The sequence below is a fragment of the Artemia franciscana genome, chromosome 9, assembly GCF_032884065.1.
Source record: "Artemia franciscana chromosome 9, ASM3288406v1, whole genome shotgun sequence".
NCBI lineage: Eukaryota > Metazoa > Arthropoda > Branchiopoda > Anostraca > Artemiidae > Artemia > Artemia franciscana.
In genome coordinates this window covers 12,994,649-13,014,452 of record NC_088871.1, presented here as the reverse complement: position 1 = coordinate 13,014,452, position 19,804 = coordinate 12,994,649, and the positions used below count along the sequence as shown (strand labels likewise).

General features: G+C 34.1%; 2 protein-coding genes across 6 annotated transcripts in view; both read left to right on the top strand.

Moving 5' to 3' along the window:
* LOC136031020 (ATP-dependent RNA helicase vasa-like) overlaps positions 1–486 on the top strand; it is an 80,538-nt gene extending 80,052 nt beyond the window's left edge. Inside the window, exon 13 of the mRNA XM_065710199.1 lies at positions 347–486. Coding sequence (XP_065566271.1) covers positions 347–397 — 51 coding nt within the window. The 3' untranslated portion in view covers positions 398–486. The remainder of the gene's footprint in view (positions 1–346) is intronic.
* A 4,495-nt stretch (positions 487–4,981) lies between these two features.
* Positions 4,982–19,804, top strand: part of LOC136031019 (protein BCL9 homolog) — a 97,778-nt gene continuing 82,955 nt past the window's right edge. For 2 of the 5 annotated variants that reach the window (XM_065710197.1, XM_065710191.1), the window contains exon 1: positions 4,982–5,088. The gene's annotated coding sequence lies outside the window, so the exon portion shown is untranslated. Of the gene's footprint in view, positions 5,089–13,052; positions 13,148–13,176; positions 13,272–16,483; positions 16,685–19,804 lie in introns of those variants that run through there. The other 3 variants (XM_065710194.1, XM_065710195.1, XM_065710193.1) reach the window with 3 other exon arrangements.

The following is a 19,804-nucleotide window of genomic DNA, read 5'->3' as shown; positions in this document are numbered from 1 at the left end:
CTCCAGAAAAGAAAAGATCCAGCATATGTGTCTATTGACAGCCTAAGACGTTTTTTTTTTCCGTAAATAAATCTCGAGTAGTTAGTTTAAACTCGTAATTAGTTTGAGTAATTACTTTGAAGGATGTTTTTAATTTCTGTGTGCTTTGGGTTCTCCCGCTATCCAATCTACTCTCGTTATTATTTTTTCTACTTCACGAAAAGTAAATTTTGTCCCTTTTTGTCGATTTTGAGCTCGCTTCATCGGATGTTATTTTAAAAATCTGCCAATACTGGCCAAGAGTTTATTATAATTGTAAATTCCTCCTTGTACAAAAAAAAATATATTTTGATTTCTATCTTTTCAGACTGGGAGAGCCTTAGAAGTCCAGATCGAAGCTGACGAAGAATGGTCATAAGTTACCTGTAACCGGTTTAAGTTTTTCTTGTTAAGTTCATTTTGAGTGTTCATTATCTGTTAATTTGAGCCTTAATGTTTGAACTCATACTCGGAAGTAGTCATTAGGTTTTGTTATACATTTCTACAGTAACCGGAATCTGGTATTTTTTATTTAATATCTTGAAAATTGATTTCTCTTATTTAAGCTTGCTGAGGTTGATGGATTCACATATTGACCAAGAATGAATTCATGGTATGGGTGCTGGTGCTCATTTTCGCAGTATTTACGTCTCTGGGACCCCCTTTCGGTAGTATTTGCAATAGTGGCAGCATCGCTTTTGGTAGCATTTTCAATTCTGGGTCCCATTTTGATAGCATTTGTGAAAGTGAGGCCCCTCTTAGACAGCATTTACAATAGTAGAGCCTCAAGTATTTTCCAAAGTAATTCATTAATGAATCCTTACGTTTAAAGATAGAAATATAATGTGAATTCATACCAGTATCAAATAATACGGACATCTTATAATATTGCAAACTGGCGCTAGTGTCGACCAAAAATCATAACCGCCATCTAGTATTAGGCGTAAAGTTATCTTTTTTCAGTGTTTTATAAAGGAAAATTAGTGTAACTGATAAAATTGCTGTAGTAATGTGTCTGATTTAAGTTTTTTCAGTTTCTGAGAAAAACAGTTCAAAAGTTTTTTTTTCTTTTTTTTACGCTTGTGCCAGTTTCTACTCTCAGTTGTTCATTCTCTTTGACCAGTATAACAAAAAAATATGTACATGCGAAAAAATTATGCTGTAAGTTTTTTGGAGAAAAGGTTTTTGGTCATTTTCGTTGAATTTTTGAGATAATAGCAAGTTATTATTCATTGAGTATGGCTATTAAACTATGTGAAGCACAATCAAGTTCCAGTTGCTGTAGAAACTGTTTCAACACATAAACAGCATTGCCTAGTAATAGTTTAATATATTATTTGAAAGATTCTCACGTATTTCTTTAACTCGACAATTTAGTATATGTATTAATTGAAGCCATTGCCAGTACCAATTATTGCAAGGTTGAACACTTTTAGACTTGATACGAGAAAGGTCCTTTAATCTCTGGAACGTTTTTGGTTAAGGTGGAATTAAAGACGAGTCTTGGTTATGATGTCGCTAGAAATTAGGGACACTGTAGTAATAATGAATTAGAAATATCGTTGGTATGTTTTATTCACCTTGTGCATGGTATATCGTATCGATATCTCGAATCTTATGAACCACGATGTGGTTGGTATTTATACAAAAAATAGTTATTGAGAAAGTGAAATGCAAGGAGAATGTGTTGTCTGCGATCACTTGACATTATTGCTGGTAGCTCAGGCAAAAATGAACTAGTTAAAAATATTGATCTTAAACTTGGGAGTCACAAAGGTGTGACTCCAAGTTGGCTCCTGTTGCGACTCCAAAAGCTGAGACAGTTCTTTTTACTGGCTTGAAATTTCAGACAAGACAACAATCTCGTTTTGCGTTCTTTTTACGGGTTGAAAATTTAGTAGAGCAACAAGAGGTAAAAAGAACTTGCTTCCCTTTCTAATAGGGGCTGATAGGCACAGAGAATGCGTAGAAAAATGAACCGATGAAACGAAAGCGCATATGAAAGTATAAAACAGTAAGAGTACAGTTCTAACCTGCTCTAGGGATGACGCATGGGCGGATGATAGATGGACTTCTCTATCAACAAGTGAACTAACATCATTTTTATACAATCCTAATAAGGGCTTATGCCAGATGTCCCCTCTTAGTCGCTCTAACTATCTATTTTGGCTTTTTCCACAATTAGCCATGGCTTGATGCCCACAACTACTTCATTTTAATTCAAAACTAATGGAAATCTTTTTAAAGGAAAATTTTAATTGAAAGCAAGTAGTTGTTGGCATCAAGCCGCGGCTAATTGTAGAAAAAGCCAAGACATAGTCCGAGTGAGTGAGAGGCAAATCTGGCATAAGTCCGTTTAGGATTGTATAAAAAGATGCCAGTTCATCTGTTGATATTAGAACAGCAACAGTATAAAAGTATATGCTTGTGGCCTGCCAAGAGTGTGTTCAGGAATTTAAGGGGATTCTAACATAAATCAAAATACACTATATGCATCCAGGTTGCCAAACGGCATATCTGCAATATCTCAGAAACACTGAAGAGTATTATGTTGAAACTTTCATAGAAGTTTGAGGGAGATGTTGAACTTGAAAACACTGTGTGTATCTCGGTTTTCAAAAGGGCTTATCTACATTATCTCAGGAACGGCTAAGGTTATTAAGTTACAATTTTAAGGAAATGTCAATTGGGACGTTCAACTAAATCAAAACACACCCAGAAAATTTAAGCAATAGAATAACAACACCTTGAGAAGGTGTAGCTTTCCTTTGAAGGCGTAGTTGTCTTTAGGAATCAACAGATTGTTAATGTATGAGTTTTAATGTACGAAAGGCGTTTCACTAATTCGGATTTCCCTTATTAGTTTTACTTTTTCACTTTCCTGATTAAACGTTGCAACACTGACAGAAACGTGATGCTACCCTAAAAACTTCATAACTTGGAAAAATCCTAGAAAATGCAGGTTTTCAGATATGAAGACGTAATTTTTCTAATTAAAAAAAATTAATTCAAAAAATTTTCAATTAAAAATAAAAGGCTTTTTTCTTGGCACTTTAAGGTTGTAGCGACCACTTGAAGAATTTCCACATTGTATTGGCATAGTGAGAAACGCCACAATAAATAATTTGGCCCGTATGAAATCAAAGAGGAATTTTTATAATTTTTTCGTTTCAATAAAACTACATTCCGCTTTTATTTATGCGTAACTTAACAACGAATTAAAAATTTAGCGAGAATAAATCCTTGTCAACTTCACTAAGAGATTATAGTCTACAAGATAAAACATAAAATCGCGAAGAAAGGAAGAAAATGAGGACAATAAACAGCCAGTGAAAAAGTTGAAAAATTATACAAATATTTCGGCCAAGACCTCAGCTTGACCGTCCTCGGTGCAGTTATCCTTTAACTCAGTTACCCTTTCACCGTTACTCAGAAAGGGTCATCCTATTTTAGTTTTTGCATTTTGTTTTAAGCTTCGGTTTTTTATATTTTCACCCGTTTTATTCTGCAATGAGGACGGTCAAGCGGTCTTGACCGAAATATTTCCATATTTTTTCAATTTTTTCACTGGCTGTTTATTGTCTTCGTTTTCTTCCTTTCTTCGCGAGTTCATGCTTTATCATGATTAGCCAGTATGGCCTAAGAAATTATTTATAGTTTAAAAGATTTTCTAGGCGATTACAAACCATGCAGATGAAACACTGTTAGCAAAATTTGAGAAAAATAAAACAATTCGAGTCCAATATAAAATTGACTAAAATAAAACAAGGGCCAATATTTAAATCTCAGCACAATAACAACAACTAGCACGTACGCGGGAACTTATCTGGAGAGAGGAGTGAAAAATAAAAGAATAAATGTGTATCTTAAACATAAGAAATCATTGAGAAAATTGTATCTCACTATTTCATGGAATGGAGGTACGGGCCCAAAGCCCCACCCCCTTCAAGTGCTTGTCCGTTGCATTATTCAACTACTATTACAACTAGTAAAAGATATTCGAATTTCAGTTACGATCTTAACTAAAAGCGATATATTCCTTAGATACAGCTTTAGAGGGTTATCCATAGGCATGAGGTATACCCCTCCCCCCCCCAAAAAAAAAGAATTAAAGAACTTCTATTTCATCTTTGATTGTCTGCAGCATTTGACTACTATTACCAGTAGCAGAAGACATTCAGATTTCAGTTACGATCTTTAACTAAAACAGACAACTAAAAACTGTAAATTCCTTAAATACAGCTTCACATGTTTATCCAATGGAGCGTGGTTCAGTCCCCCCCCCCCAAAACAAATCACTGACTCACAAATTGGTCGTAAAAGTGTTGGTAAAAAGACTATTTCTCCTATTAAAATAAAAATTTGACTCGTAAATTGGTTTTGAGAATCCCGGTAAAACAAAACAACTTAAACTCCCCTCGAATGAAAAAGCATCCACCAAACAAATATTTTTGGTGAGCCCCCCCCCACCCCGAAACAAATTCTGGACATGGTCCTGTACAGTTTTATATTATAAGATTTGCTGTACTTCCCGGCCGGTTGGTGAAAATGTAAACTTTGAAACTGATTAAAGAGTACAGAGGAATAACAGCTCACAGAAATGTACAATTGAGACAAGTTATCAGTTTAAATAGTTCAACATCGTGACAATGTAATTCCCCAACAAATAGAATGGCAAGCATACAAACGGTTTCTTGAAAAATTATTGTCTAGCTACACGAAAGTGCCGACGTGACTATTACACAATCGCCCTCAGAATTTAAAAATGCACAATTAAATTTGATAATTACAGCGTCAAAATCTCCTACTTCTTTCCTTGGCTCAGACTCCATGACCTCAGAAATCATGGCATTGACAACTTTCATCGTAGTTTTAGGAGTTTTTTCGAACCTCTGCATGTATATCGTCTGCGTCAGATGCTGTCTATCGTTATATTTCTTCAATAAATTATTCAATTAGATGCCGTTGTTATTGTTATTATGATGATAATGGCGAAAAGGACTTTCTAATGTCTGAAAAAAATATTTTGGAAATTTATTTGAATTTGTATGTGATAAACTGTCAAAATTCGTAAGTGATTTAAAATTTGTAAGACGCATCCATGTTATTAATTGTCAGTTGGCTTTGTCGAGGTTTATATTTGTATTGTGAATGATCTATCCAGTGTCTGGATTTAGGCTATTATAGAATTTGTCAGATTTAACTTTTGTAAAATTTGAAACTCGGATTATACCAAATTCTGTCATTATTTTTAATAATTCTGTTTTAATTATTTGAAATTTTATTTTAAGCTAGGTAGCCTATTTTATATTTATTTTTGCATTCCTAATTCTAGTTTAAGCCTAGGCTACTTTAATTCCAACACTTACTTTTATGGTTAAAAAAATCTTCCTTCGTAATAAGCACAACAGATTCTATAGTAAACCTCTTTCATGCCCCTGATGGTCCCACATAGTCTATAGCCTAGCCAATGGAATATACATTAACTAAGAGAATGAAGCTCTTAACTTATAGGCTATGCAGGGTTCATATTAATCAGATGATCACTTGATTTATATGCTATCCATTATAATGCAATCAAGCACAGGGGTTAAATTTCAGACTGAGAAGGTAAGTGGCTTAATTTAGGATAGGAGCTAGGCTGTTGCATATTCCATGCTAGCTTGTGATTAGATTGAATTAATTTGGATATAAAAACCCAATTCTTTAGTACTAAGAGAGAGCTTTGGATAGTTTTCCAGTTTACTAGTAAACTGTAGCCTAATATAGCTAGGATGAAAGTAAATCTGTCATTTGATGACTTATGTGGTCTTTCACAGTTCAGTAATTGCTTCTGGGGTTAATTGCATCTTGAGGCATTAAAGGAGCCTGAAAGGCATCTTATTTTGTGGCCACACAGAGAGGTAACTTAAACTTCTTCCTAACTCTAAGAAGTAACTTAGCCAGCAGAAACATACAAAAAATTCATTTATTCAAATAAATAAGGTGAGTAAATAAAAGTGGTTTATACCTAAAGAATCTGTTGAGTATTTTTTTTCTTCATATTATGGGGTAAGAACTTTTTTTTGAACATATTTCCTTCTGGAGTGTAGAAATACTACAATAATTACCTTATTTTTGTTATGATACTCAGATGTTAAAATGCTTTGTCCCACAAATTAAGGTAGATGCTCAGTAGGTAATTAGACAGCTTATCACCAGTTCAACAGTTAAATCTGTGTAAAATCATGCCACCCTACCACAAAGTAGATTGTTTCACCAATTGATTTATCTAAATTTTTGTAATAAATATATGATTAGCTTGAATATTTTAACCATATACAAAACTTACAATTTTAAATATACTGTTAATCAATATTGGAGACTAATCATGTACAAACACTCAAAGCTGAAGTATCAGAATCATAGACAGACTTAATCATGGATATAGGCTATCTAATCTAAGGCAAGTGTTGTGAAGCAGAATAATTATATCTATTATACTTACATTTATTATAAATAAAGTAGATAATCAGCTCAAGTTTCACTCCTACACAAGGAATTTGGTTTCCAAATTTAATGCAGGTCTTGACCTACTCAAGAGATCTATTACAAGCAGATCCCCCAAAGTCTTTCTTAGACTTTATAAAGCCATCATAAGACCCAACCTTGACTTTGAAAACTGCATAGCCTGTCCCCAATGCAAAGGTAACACAAGACTTCTTGAGGACATGCAGAGATGTGCCACCAAGGTTATAGATGGGTTGGAAGGCCTCCTGTACAATGAAAGACTATAAAATCTCAAACTATCTACACTGGTGTGCTGCCACAGACAAGGTGATATGCTGCTTACCCACAAACTCTTCTACAATACATCTAGTCTCCTCAACCTGAACAAGTCCCACCAATCCCATACATGAGGCCATTCAAAGAAACTTTCTAAATGCCATGTGAACACAAGAATGCATAAAAACTTCTTCTCCAAAAGAGTTGTCAACAACTAGAATTCCCTCTCTGAGTCTACAGTGTCAGCAACTTCACCTGTAACTTTCCAGAAGTCAGTGGATAACAAGTGGTCATACAGGAACTGTAAATACTGTTGATATGATTCAGATCCATAACAGGTGTCAGCCATCATCATTCACAGAGCAACACTGATACATTGGACCTTATCACTCAAAAGTGTGAACTAAGGTAATCATATTTGATAATAATAATTATTATATTATATGTTGAATATAATAATTATATTAGCATGGCTAGAATATAAGGGTATTGCTGAAAATGAAGAAGAGGGGTAACTTCTGTTGTATTTTAAGTGTAAGTTTTAAATATAAAAAAAGTTCTAGACTAGGCCTATAGTCAGCCAGTCCTCACAAGCCCAGTCCCAACAATTATCTAATACCAACAATGTTCATGTTTATCAAAGATACATTATAATCAAAATATTTGTATGAGATTAAGCACTGTCCAAATACTGAGAGTATTAGATAGATAGATAATTTTATTGCTCATCCAAAAAACAGTACAAGACCACAAATAGAGTAAATAATCAATCAGGAATGAACAATAACTTAGGGACTTTATAGATACACTTAAGACCAAATCACAATGGCAAGGCTACTAGACTCAACTGAATAAACAAACCATATCATTGTGCCATCCTCTGATAATAAATTATATAATGCTCTTGGAAGACCACATTTGGAGTTTGGCTCCCCAGTTAAAAAATCCTCAATATAAGGGGGATGTGGCAGCCCTAGAGAGCATACAGAGAAAAACAACTAAGCTTTTTGCCCCACACCAACAGCTTCCCTACCCTGAACGTCTGTGTTGCCTGAAGATACCCACATTGGTTTACTGGCAGTGCAGAGGAGATGTCATTTTTATCAAGAAAGGGCACCAAAATAACATGGCTAACTCAATTTCACTCCCTCCCTTGCCACTATGACAAGAGGCTACTCAAAGAAGCTGCAACAGGAGCCCTTCAGATGTAGAGAGAGGACAAACTTTTCTCAGTATGTGCTGTCCCAACTTGGAACAGTCTTTCCAATGAGACTGTCACTGGTGAATTGATTAATTCTTTCAAAAATGTAGTCAATTTGGAGTGGAGTAATGTTGAATAGAAGTACCAGTAGGACACCACACCCACTAATTGTGTCACCTCATCAATTCAACAGCAAGATGTTCTACAGGAAGATGCAGTCCACCTTCTCTCACTGTAAATGCAATTTAAGGTAACTTATTTTAAGAATTCTGTCTGATGCCTAGTGAGTGCTGCAATGGTAATGCTGAATGCCCAGTAATGCCCCCAATGCTTGGACAGCATTTCAAGCTGTATTAAGGCTATTTCTCTAAATTTACAAAACAAACTTATAAATTCTTAACACCTTATAAGTCAGGATTGAGCAGTAGATTAAGGCTCAAAACACTTTCATAGTGCTTATCCGAGCACTTTATTGTCTGTGATGAAAATCAATTGCAATTGATTACAATGATGTCTCTTACCTTAAAAAAAAATTACCTTAAAATTGCAGCTTGGAGCAATATAAGGATTTTTCCTTGTAGAAACACAAAGGTAAATATTTTGATTGCTACTTTTACAATTGAAGTCCAGCCCCTTTTCCCCTCCTTATAACACCAGATACATTAAGATAGAAGCCTTAAGATACATGTAGAATTTTCTGATTCTTTTGGTTTGCAGTGAGGGACCTAGATGAGGGACTTTTTGCTATCTTAGAAGACCCTAAATTTTTTGTTACTTTTCAGACACCTGACTCTTTATTTTTTCCATATAGAACTTAGATAAAAGCATACCATTCAATTCTAAATCTGATGCTATGTTGATATTTCAACATACATAGATTTATTGTGAATCAAATTGAATAAGCTTATATATATATATATTTATATATATATATATATATATATATATATATATATATATATATATATATATATATTTACATATATATATATATTTATATTTATCAATGTTTTCACAGTTACACCCCAGGTCACTCTTCTTATCAGGGCAAGAGGGTGGCTCCATTAAGGATATATATGACAGTCCTGGGACAGACATAGCCCTGGGCTATATATGAAAGTTGACAGATTTTATGGGTTTGGATTATTTTATCTATATATCTCCAAATTCGCCAATTGGGAGAAAGTAATGGAATTAAATTTCTATATATGGCTTAGTGATATATCTGACCCCATTAGAGTGGAGTGCTATGTGGTAATATCTGTAAGTAAGGAAGGGGTGACAGGCATCGAGATGGCACTGATTTAAAAAAAAATCAGCTGGATATCTTTGTTAAGGAAAAGGACTTCTCAATTAACAATGAACTTACTTATGTATGCCTGCACGTACTGGATCGGTTTTCATTTGTAGCCTGCAAATGAGAATTCTTTAGAGTTAGTTATTTATTGAGAATGGGAAATGGCCTGATTTCTGGCATTGAGTTCTAGTGGTAGTTTTACTGAAACTGTGATAACAAGTGTCTTACCTGAGTTGATACACCTCATCATTGTGTCCATGGATGATGGAGTTTCTCTCTTACACTAAGATTGCAAGAGTAATTCCTCTTGAAGAAAAGAATAAAAGATGACCTGTTACATCAAAGCCAATCTCTTACTTCAATTTTCAAAAATATGTTAGGAAGCAATACATACCCAATTAAGATATTGCATTGAAAAGAGTAAAATTTGATTTGGAAAATGGTTTTCATTATATCTATTCAAATAATATAAGGTGGCTAGGAATGTCTTACTTTTACTGAGAAGAAAGACAATGGTGTACAAGGTCCCAAAATGATCAATCCTAGGACTCATCCTTTTCATTTTTATTGATTGACTGAACCATTACTACCACAGACTTGTGTTGTTTTGTTTTCAGATTGCAACTTGCTTTTCTTATTATAGCCTTCTCTTGGTTCTATGTATTGTAGATTTGGTAATGCAGTTTCTGAATTTCCAATATTTTCTAAACAAGATTTGTTGCCCATTTTTTCTCTAAAATATTGTTCTTTGTGTTTTTTAGGGTTTTTTTTTTAGTCAGGGAAAAACTAAAATTAAAGTTTGAAGAATTGTTGTGGAAAATTAGTAAAAAAATATTTTGGCTTTTAATTAATGAAAACCTATTATGGAAGACAGTAATTCAAGTGCAATAGCTGAAAACTAAGCAGAGCTTGTTATAATGCATTACATTGAAAATCCAATCCCAAAAAATGGGTCTGAATTTATAGCAAAAAAGTCAAATTTATTTGAGAATAAATATCTACTCCTGGAAACCACCAGAAGTAGGTTAGAAGCCCAACTTGATTTTGTTTCTCAAAGTTGAGACCCATCTTCACAGGATATTTAGAGCCTTTATATAGGTAAAGAGTCAAAGCAGGAGTTTCAAAAGGCCTTTGCTAGTTCTAATTTAAGCTTTAAGTGTACTTCTAAGAGTTTCATTTATGTACTATAATTCTTTTAGCTAGTAAAAGGCAGAACAACTTTTATTTTACCAGTTTCAGGAAAAACTTATTGTTTTGACCTAATAAGGTTGGTCTGACATTAGTTTTAAGGCTGTACATGTAATATTTAAAAACATGCATAGTTGATTCTGGGGGTTGAAATTCTTGAGTCTGGAGGTGTAAATTCCTCCTTTGCATTACCTCAGCTTTTTTTATCACCTGCATATTTACCCTAAAATACTTATGGCAAGCCTGCCCATTGATAAGGACAAATCCTGTTGTCCCTATTTTTTTCTGGTTTACATAACTATATGTCTTAAAATAAACTTTCTAGGAATATTTTACCCCTATCAACAGCTCATTATAGCACAGCAACTTAGGCCAACACAGTAACCCAAGAGTTGTCTTAAGGAGGAATGCTTTGCATTAGGAAGGTTTTAATCTTTGTCCCTAGAGCTTCCAGGCACAGCTTACCTACTCTACTGGACTCGTTCTTTGTTTAAGCACATCCCAAGAGCTTTCAGTTTCAAGTAAAATGTGTTGTTTAGGTATATTGTGTTTTGATTAATCAAACCAAACAAGTAATTAATAATCAGGGTGTACAAATTAGGTGCAATGATGGTTTTCCATAAGGATGCCACTGATGAATAGTGCTGGCAAAGAGCAAATAATGTATAATATTAGTTTTGGCACATTAAGATTTCTCTGGTGAAAAAATTAATCTGATATGCAATTTTCAAGTGTTCTAAAAGTGAATAAACCTTGCCAATGACTTTTATTCCTCATTGATCAAGTAAGAACAACTGCTAGACCCATTCATAAAACGTTTCCACTGGACCACATGACTCAAAAATTGGCACACTGTCTTAAAATATATTCTGGTATGCTGGTACTGGTAAGGTTGCTACCAGTCATAAATATTTTTCAAGAACTTTTTCTGAAATGCTATCCAGGGCTTGGTAGATAACTAAAGTTAGACCACTACAAATTAATCACCAGCTCTTGGTTCATATTTTAACGATTAGTTTGATGTAGGCTTTAGAGTTTTTAGTCATTAACTTTCTGGGGTAAGAAAATGCTGAGAATTTTTTTCACTTGGAAATGAACTTTGGGGCTTCTTTCAGCAATAACGAAGGAACATTATCAGTACCAGCTGCTTTACTTAAAGCCCTGTTCACACACTTGTTTAGCTAGACAGCAGTTCCTACCCTTCATCACTTTGAACAAATCAGGATTGCTTATAAGAGAGGAAGTAGACTATAACTGGTAGATAATGAGTATGCCTAGACATTGATTTCTAAATAAGCATGCATTTGAATTAGGTTTAATAGGTTGCTGTGCCTCTTGAAACACTATTTGGCAGCATGTGCACACTAAGACTTTCAAGTGGTTTAGTTGGGACTGGGGTGCTATGCCTCTAATAATTTTATCACCATTTTCCTGTTCATATTTCAGGTTTATCTTCCTTTGAACAAGAGTATGAGTTTCCCTGAAGCTTGTTGAAAGATCTTTTAAATATTATTTTGTCAGTAAATTTATCTTTATAAATGGGAAATACTGAAGACAGAATGTACAATTTAGATTTTCAAATCTTTATGAACACATATAGAGCAATATATAACTATTTGGACTATGAACGTATGTAGTCTAATATATGGCACACTCAGCTAATGTATTCTTCAAATGTACAAATAAAGCTTATGCACATCACATGCTAGATAAAAAAAAACCAACAAATAGATTCTATACAAACTAAATTCTATAGTATATAGTGCAAATACCTCAACATCGGTAGGTTAGGAGGATTTCTCCCTAAGGGCGGTAGTAGGTAAACATGATGAAATTCTGGAAATCTGAATGTTTAGGCTGAAATAAAGGACTTACTTCAGTGCCAGGTACCCTTGGCTGTTGCAGTAAAAAAGGAAGGAGGAATGGGTTATTTTTTGTCAAAAGTTAGCTTTTCACTTGGTCTATGACATTTACTGGTGAGTCAGAATATTAGTATCGTGTTACTGCTATCAAAATCGTTAACAATTTTGCAGTTTTTTTTTATAACAGTTACTAATGGTTAATCCATGGGTGGTTGTTTTGTTTAATTAGTCTACTGCAGCAGTATAGCCAGAGGAGCAAAAGAGTACACTTGTCTCCAGGCACAGCGTGATTGGGGTTCTATTAGGATAATTTTATATCCCTTATATACCACGAGAGATAGTGCTGTTAAGGGCGAGGGGGCTAACGTAGCCCCTGGGCAATAAAAAATTACCTACGCCTCTACAGTTGTGTAAAAGTAAGATATTTCTTTTTTTATTGTGGCAGTCTGTTCTTCCATATTGAAAAGTTCTGGTACCTGCCTATAATTTTGTATGTACTTGCCTATGGTACTGCACAATATGAACAGAAAGCTCAATAATTATGTTTTGAAATGTGGAGAATGGATTTTTTGTCACAATCATGCTGCCATCTGTTCTTTTTTTCAAGAAATTAATTTGTTCGTTTCCTGGTGGAACCAATGCTAGAAATAATACAAAACTATGTGTTGATGTTGTTTTGCTAAGAGAGAGGGGACGTAAGATTTGGTGTGGATGCCAAAATAGTTCCTTAATGATTCTTGGCTTCCTTTATCTGACAGTTATTTCAACACTACTATTTAGTGTTAATAAGAATGGATTCTTTGACATCAGATTTTGGTACATCTCTTTTTATATTGATGAACAAGCCTTTACTTGTAGATTTATTATGAGGAGAGAAATTCATGAAAACAGTAATAAAACGGTGATTTGTATGAAATTTGTTGGGAGTTGCAAGAAAATGGTAAAAATCTTGAAATTTCAATGGGAGGGGCCTCACAGGTTGATCTCCTTCTGTGTGTGTGCCTGAGCATGGATTACTTTATACCTTGTCGTTTTATTAGTTTTATATAATCCTGCTAAGTTTTGCTAGAAAATGTCGATCAAAGTAGACTGCAATGTGAAAAGGGAAAAACAGGAAGCCTTGGCTGGGATTTGCAAAAATGTTCGATATAAAAAACCTCATTTGGGAATTTATGGGATGTCGCTAAGTTAAATGCTTAAAAGGAATATTAAGATTGAGGGTCAGCCCACTTAAAGCTTTGGTAGCAATTTGTTATTGGAATGTTCTGGCGCAGCTTTTGTGAAACTCAGATACCTGTAACAATAAAGATTACCCCAGAATTTGTTTGTCTTTCCAAGCTACCAGAAATTCTGTTGATAAAGTGAGTCTTCTCAGTAGTCATCAATTAATTACTCTGCTCTACTATTATGGAGCGTTATCAAAGCATTGTTTACATTTGTGCTTAGGGAGACATCAATTTCTAGCTTCATCACGATGAACCAATCACGGCTTCTTATAAAAGAAGAAACATATTATGACTGTTCAAATGATCAGGAACATACACAATTTTTTTTTTTGGGGGGGGGGGGAGGGGCAAAAAAAAAATGATAACCTGAGTGAAATCATCCAAGAATTTGAGAAGATTAAGGACTGGAGGGTACGTTAAAGTAATTTTGATAGCTTTTAATTAATATTTATTGTTTTTTTTTGTATTTTTATTCTTATGGTTTTAATTCTAATTTGTTGCACAATAGGATTCCCAGGCTCAAAATTTTTCATAAATGCTATGGTACATAAGAAACGAATTTTTGGTTGCGAGAGGGGAAAGGTGACTTTCTATGGTCTAGTGCTGCCAAGAGCACCACCAGGAAATTTTTCAAGGGGGGGGGGGAGTAATACGAGCCGTTTTATTTTTCCTACGACTTAAACGGAAATGTTTCTCAGTTTCCTTCTTTGATGAATTTGCTAAATTTCTTCTTATTTTCCAAAGGGAACCGGCCCCTCGATCTCTATAAAAGTTAATGATTTTGGAAGTAAAATTTTGGGGAGACCAAGTTTTTGGGATATCAGAGAATTTCTGGTACTTACCCAAATTTTTGGACATTTATCAACTCAGTAAAAACCTGACTAAATATATGAAAACTATTGGAAAGTAGAGAGGATAAGATAAGATTTATAAAAAAAAAATAGCAATCACAAGCCTAGCCCGGTCGAATTTGTATTTCAGAGTAAAAAACAAATAGACAAACATAAAAAAATAGGTTTAAAACCAATCATACACATATAACTGGGAAAAGAACATACCGTTATTTTTATCAAAATCATCACACACAAAAAAAAAACAACTGATAAAACTAGTAAATTAGGAAGGATCATTAACAGCTTAAAAAGCAGAACAAAAGTGAACAAATACAAGCAGTAGCTTAGTTTTGTGTTTTTTTTTTTTAATTTAATCTGTAGAATAAGGGACAAAAGTTGATCTTCATATCCTGAATTTAAGCAACAAATGGGAACCTATATATAATAGGTAAGATAAGATATTGATTGCAAAAAATTTCTATCGCAAGTTCCAAACGGGCGAATTTGATATTTGGAGTCAATAAATAAAAACATGACAACGAAAATCATTTAAGAAAAGCAAAAATTAAAAAAACTGGCAAGGAATGCCAAAACAAAAAAAATCAGAATGAAAAAGTCATTCTTAGACAATAAATTAAACTTTGATACATCAAAATAAGTTAAAAATGATAAAAGCTGGTTAAGCCTAATAGAAATATAAAAGAAGGGGGAAAACGAAGAAATACGAAAACTTGGAAAATATCACTAAATAATAAAGAAAGGGAAACTAGCGGGATATTTTGTTGATTTTTCTGTAATGAAAGGCATAAAGGTTTTTTCTTAGATCTGGAGGTAAAGCAGCGAATGAAGGACAAGATGAGAAAGGTTTCAGAAATAACCCGAATCAGAGAATCCCTAAGATATTGAGTGAGCCTTGATTCGAAGATCCCCCAAGGTAGGACTCTGGAAGCAAATGTTTGCCTTCAAGACAGTTAGTCGCCTGATTTCAGCGTACCAACAACCAGGGCTGTGGAGTCGGGAGTTCTAGTAAATTTTTGCTGAATGGAGTTGGATTCAGTGTGTTCAAAAATGTCTGGAGTCAGTTATAACCTATAAAATATAGTTAAATGAAGTTTACCGGACTGTGGAGACGGAGGTTTAGTAAACTTTCACTGAATGGTGTCGGAATTGGAGTCTATATACGGAAAATATTCGGAGGAAGAATCGGAGTCGGTTTTAACTTATAACCTACTCCACAGCCCAGCCAACAAAATCACTAATATTCACAGCTTTGGCTTGAAATTGGGCTAATTTTTGGCTAGCCAAATTCTAATTTGCCAGGTGATATTCTCACAAGTCAATTTGAGTAATGTATTGTTTCTGTAGTTGGTATATTTTTGGCGAACTTTCAAAACTCTTTCTATTAGAATGCTACTCACTGAATATACAGAAATCAGCTCAGTTTGGCATCACTGCTTCATAGCGGACCAGGGGCCTAATTTGCCATGGTACAGGGTGGGGGCAACTGCCCCTCCTGACTCAGTTTCTACCTCCTCGTGCCAAAATTTAGTTTCTCGAAAACCTTGTCAAAACTAAGATAAGCCTGCATAATTCAACCATCCATAGAAAAGGGCTAGTATTTTTTTAGTATATCTGTCCTTCTTTTGTTGCTGTTTGGTTCATGTTCAGTTGATTTGGGTAAATTGGCTCCAACCTCCCCCCTCCCTGGATTGTGACGAAATTTCACCAGTGTAGTTCCAATCTCAATCATAACGCACACATGAAGATGAGAATAGTTTTTGCGGCAGTACAAAAGAGAGAGTAGAAAATTACTGAACTCATTTTATTCCGAAACTACTTGATAAAAAATGAGAAAAATCGCCTAAGAGAAAGTTCTAATATGACATGTTTAGTCATTAATGATTTTGATTTGTTCACTGAGTGAATATTGGCTGGCGCTGGTTATAAGTGGATGTGTTTATGAAACACATATTCATCCTTGTTTCTCGCGGGTCGACTTCAACAATTGCTTTACTGAACCGTTTAGTCCCTTTGGCTATATCCGTAGTAAAACCCCTTTTAGTAATAAGTCACATTTTAGTGGTGATTCTATCATTTGTTGTATCCTTAAGGCTATGACCAGATTATTGGACTGTCTATTTGCTTTGCGGCTAGTTATGCTTGATATCATGTCACCTGATGATTATGCATTAAGTGGTGTTTGATATCAATGTTTAGTGGCAAAATCCTGACTCAGTGTTAAATTAGATTATGATTTCGTTTTAAAGTGATTTTTCATCATGGATTGTTTGATTGTAAGTATTTAAAAGAGGATGTGGTTTTAAGAATTCTTCTGATCGATGGTATGTTATTGGTGGTTTTTAAAATTGACTGGAATCAGAATAGACAGGTTTACCTAAGTTGTGGTAGAACAATTTTAGGTAGACAATCGCTGGTATAAGTTCGAGTTGATGGGTCTCTTGCTGTCTTGAGAAGTAGCTGAGTTAGATGAATCAAACTTTCGGGAATCAAACTTTCGGGAATCAATCCAAGGGTTAGGATATATCCCGAAACCGTGATACCAAAATACAATCCCAACCCTTTCCTTTTTTCTAGTGCTTGGAAGATTGCGTGGACGACAGATGTAGGCTATACATCTATAGGCTATCAAAATTAGCCTACGACAGATGTAGGCTATCAAAATTTTGACAAAAAAAAGTTTTGTCTTAATTTTGGGTTTTTAGTCTTTTTTCTACTGATTATAGTTTTTTGTATGTTATTTCTATTACTTCAGATGTATTTTCTGCGATATTAAGAGTCGTGGGTAAATTTTTCGTTGTTCATATTTTTGACTTACAAATAAAGTGAATATACGGTAAAATTCTAGTTAATTGACTTCTTGCTATCTCAGAAAGGGTTTAGGTTAGGACAATGAAACGTTCAGGGATGGGCCTACATGCCAAAGTAGGTCCCGTGAATGTATTTTTAAGTATCCACCTCCACTCCTTCTCCCTCTAGAGGCCCCTGAAATTAACCTAAACCGTTTCTGAGATAGCAAGAAGTCAATTAACTAGAATTTTACCGAATATACCACTCGTCGTCTTTTTTGTATGTTCATTGCGAATATAATTATCGCTAATTTAAACTTAAGCACTTTTTGAGCACTTGAAAATGACCAAAATATTTCTAGTTTTTGGGTATAAAAATGGCTTGAAACATTGGCCTAAAACTTACTGTCTTGTTATAAATCCTTTTTTAATGTTATATAATCCACAAGCTTTGATTTTCCAAGGTTAAGTTGGATAAATAAATTTTACAATATTGTGCCGTTTTCTTCTTCCTTGACGCCGAATTTTCAATTAAAGTATGCGTTTTCGACAAAATAATATGCTATGTTTTCTCAGTACCAAAATTTGTTAGGTTAGGTCAAAAAGTGCTTAAATTTGAATTTGTGATAGGTAAATTTGACTTTAGGTTAGGTCAAAAAGTGCTTAAATTTGAATTTGCAATAGAAGCGATTATTATGTTCGTAAAGAACATAAAAAAAGGCATCGAGTGGTATGTTCACTTTATTCATAAGTCAAAAATACGAACAATGAAAAATATACCGAGTCTTTTTCCTCCTAAATTTTTTGAAATATATTCTCAATCTTTAAGACCATTGGTCCTTTGAGGGGGAAAGGGAAAAAGTAGATTTTTCAAAATGTATTTTTCAGACGGTCATTTAGGCTCCGGATTCATTCCTGACAGTTTCATTCACCTTCCTCCACTACTTTTCCAGATAGATAAAAGGCCCTCTTCTAGAATTTTATTCAGTCGCTTTCGAAATATCAAATTTCGTTGATATTTCAATAAATTTAGAAGACATTCTTATCAGTATCCTGAAAAGTTGTTGAATAAGGTAAGTGGAGCTTTCACGAATGAATGTGATACCTAAACCATGGCCTTCAAAAGTCTTTTGCGTACCATATTGACCCCCACCACTTTCCCCTCCAAAGGACACTGACTTCTGATGAACTTACGACAAATTTTGTGTTATAAATGCAAAATAAAACAACAGCACATTTAAGGCCATAGTGTTATTAGCCTTTTTTTGCAAGATTTTGATTTATAAGGTTTTAAAGAATTTGTAAAAATGTCTCTAAAATTAAAAAAAGTTCTGAAGTGGCCTTGATCCTACTCAAATTATTTAAATTGTAGCCTATTTTCAGATGGTAAAAAAATTAGACTCAAACCGAATTAAGGAATAAAATTTCTGTTGCGGGAACCTGAGTCAGACTTGTCTCTTATTGAATTTTCTGAGCCTGAAAATAGAGAAGGAGTAGAGAGAGGAGCTTAATACCTCTCTGGGTGTAATATAGGCTGTGGATCCTGCCGTGGAATTTTCTGTTTCCTAACTCAACTGTTTTCCATGATAGTGAAAACTTTATTATCAAGAATTTTCCTCTGAACATTCCATTAACAGAGAGTACAAAAGTAAGCTAGAAACCGATTCATTAGAATTTTCCTTTTATTTGGTCTTTCTTGTGACTTCTTCTGATTAAATTACATAAAAAAAACTAGTTTTTTTTTAACTGAAAGTAAGGAGCGACATTAAAACTTAAAACGAACAGAAATTACTCCGTATATGAAATGGGTTGTCCCCTCCGCAATCCCTCGCTCTTTACGCTAAAGCTTTTAATTGTTTTAAAAAGCAGAATTGTGGCAAAGAGTAAAACTTAGATAGTTTCTAAAAAAAAAAAAAAGTCTGTTTTCACAGTTTTATTTGTGGTTAATATTAGGAGCTGTATGTTCAATCAAAATTTTGATTAACAGCAGTTTTGTGTATGCATTTTTAATAATAACTTTACAATAGAGTTTTGGGTGGATGGAGAGGGAAGTTATAATTCATATGAACTGAAAATCTGCGGAGTTTTTGGTCTTATATAACATTGAAGCCAACCCCTATCCTGTTAACACCTTTCAATATACATGTGTCTTAATTCACTATTTTTAACCAGAATCTTTTCATGTTTTATTTTGCTGTAGCTATTTGTTTGTTGAAATAGATGCATGCCAAGGTCATTTATTAAAAATAATTCTTTTTTGTTATATTTAAAATATATCACGAATCAATACATCCAGGTTTGTTTGCTTATTTTGTGTCTTACTCAAGGGTTCTCTTGGTCCTGAAGTTTTAATTGAAGTGTTCCCATCGTCTTAAATTCAAAAACAAATCAGCGTCAAAAACCCCACATTTCTCTTCCCAAATTTAGTGCCTTCGTTAAGGTCCCCTTGGTCCTGTGAACTTACTCTAAAGTTTTTCTTTTGAGCAGAGAAATTCAAGTTTAGCCCATATCGGGGTTTTATAAATGGAATACAACCCATTTTTAAATTTTATTTTTGCTTTTAGGTTCGTTTGGCCCATTATGCATGTTCTTTAAATTGCTAGTCGA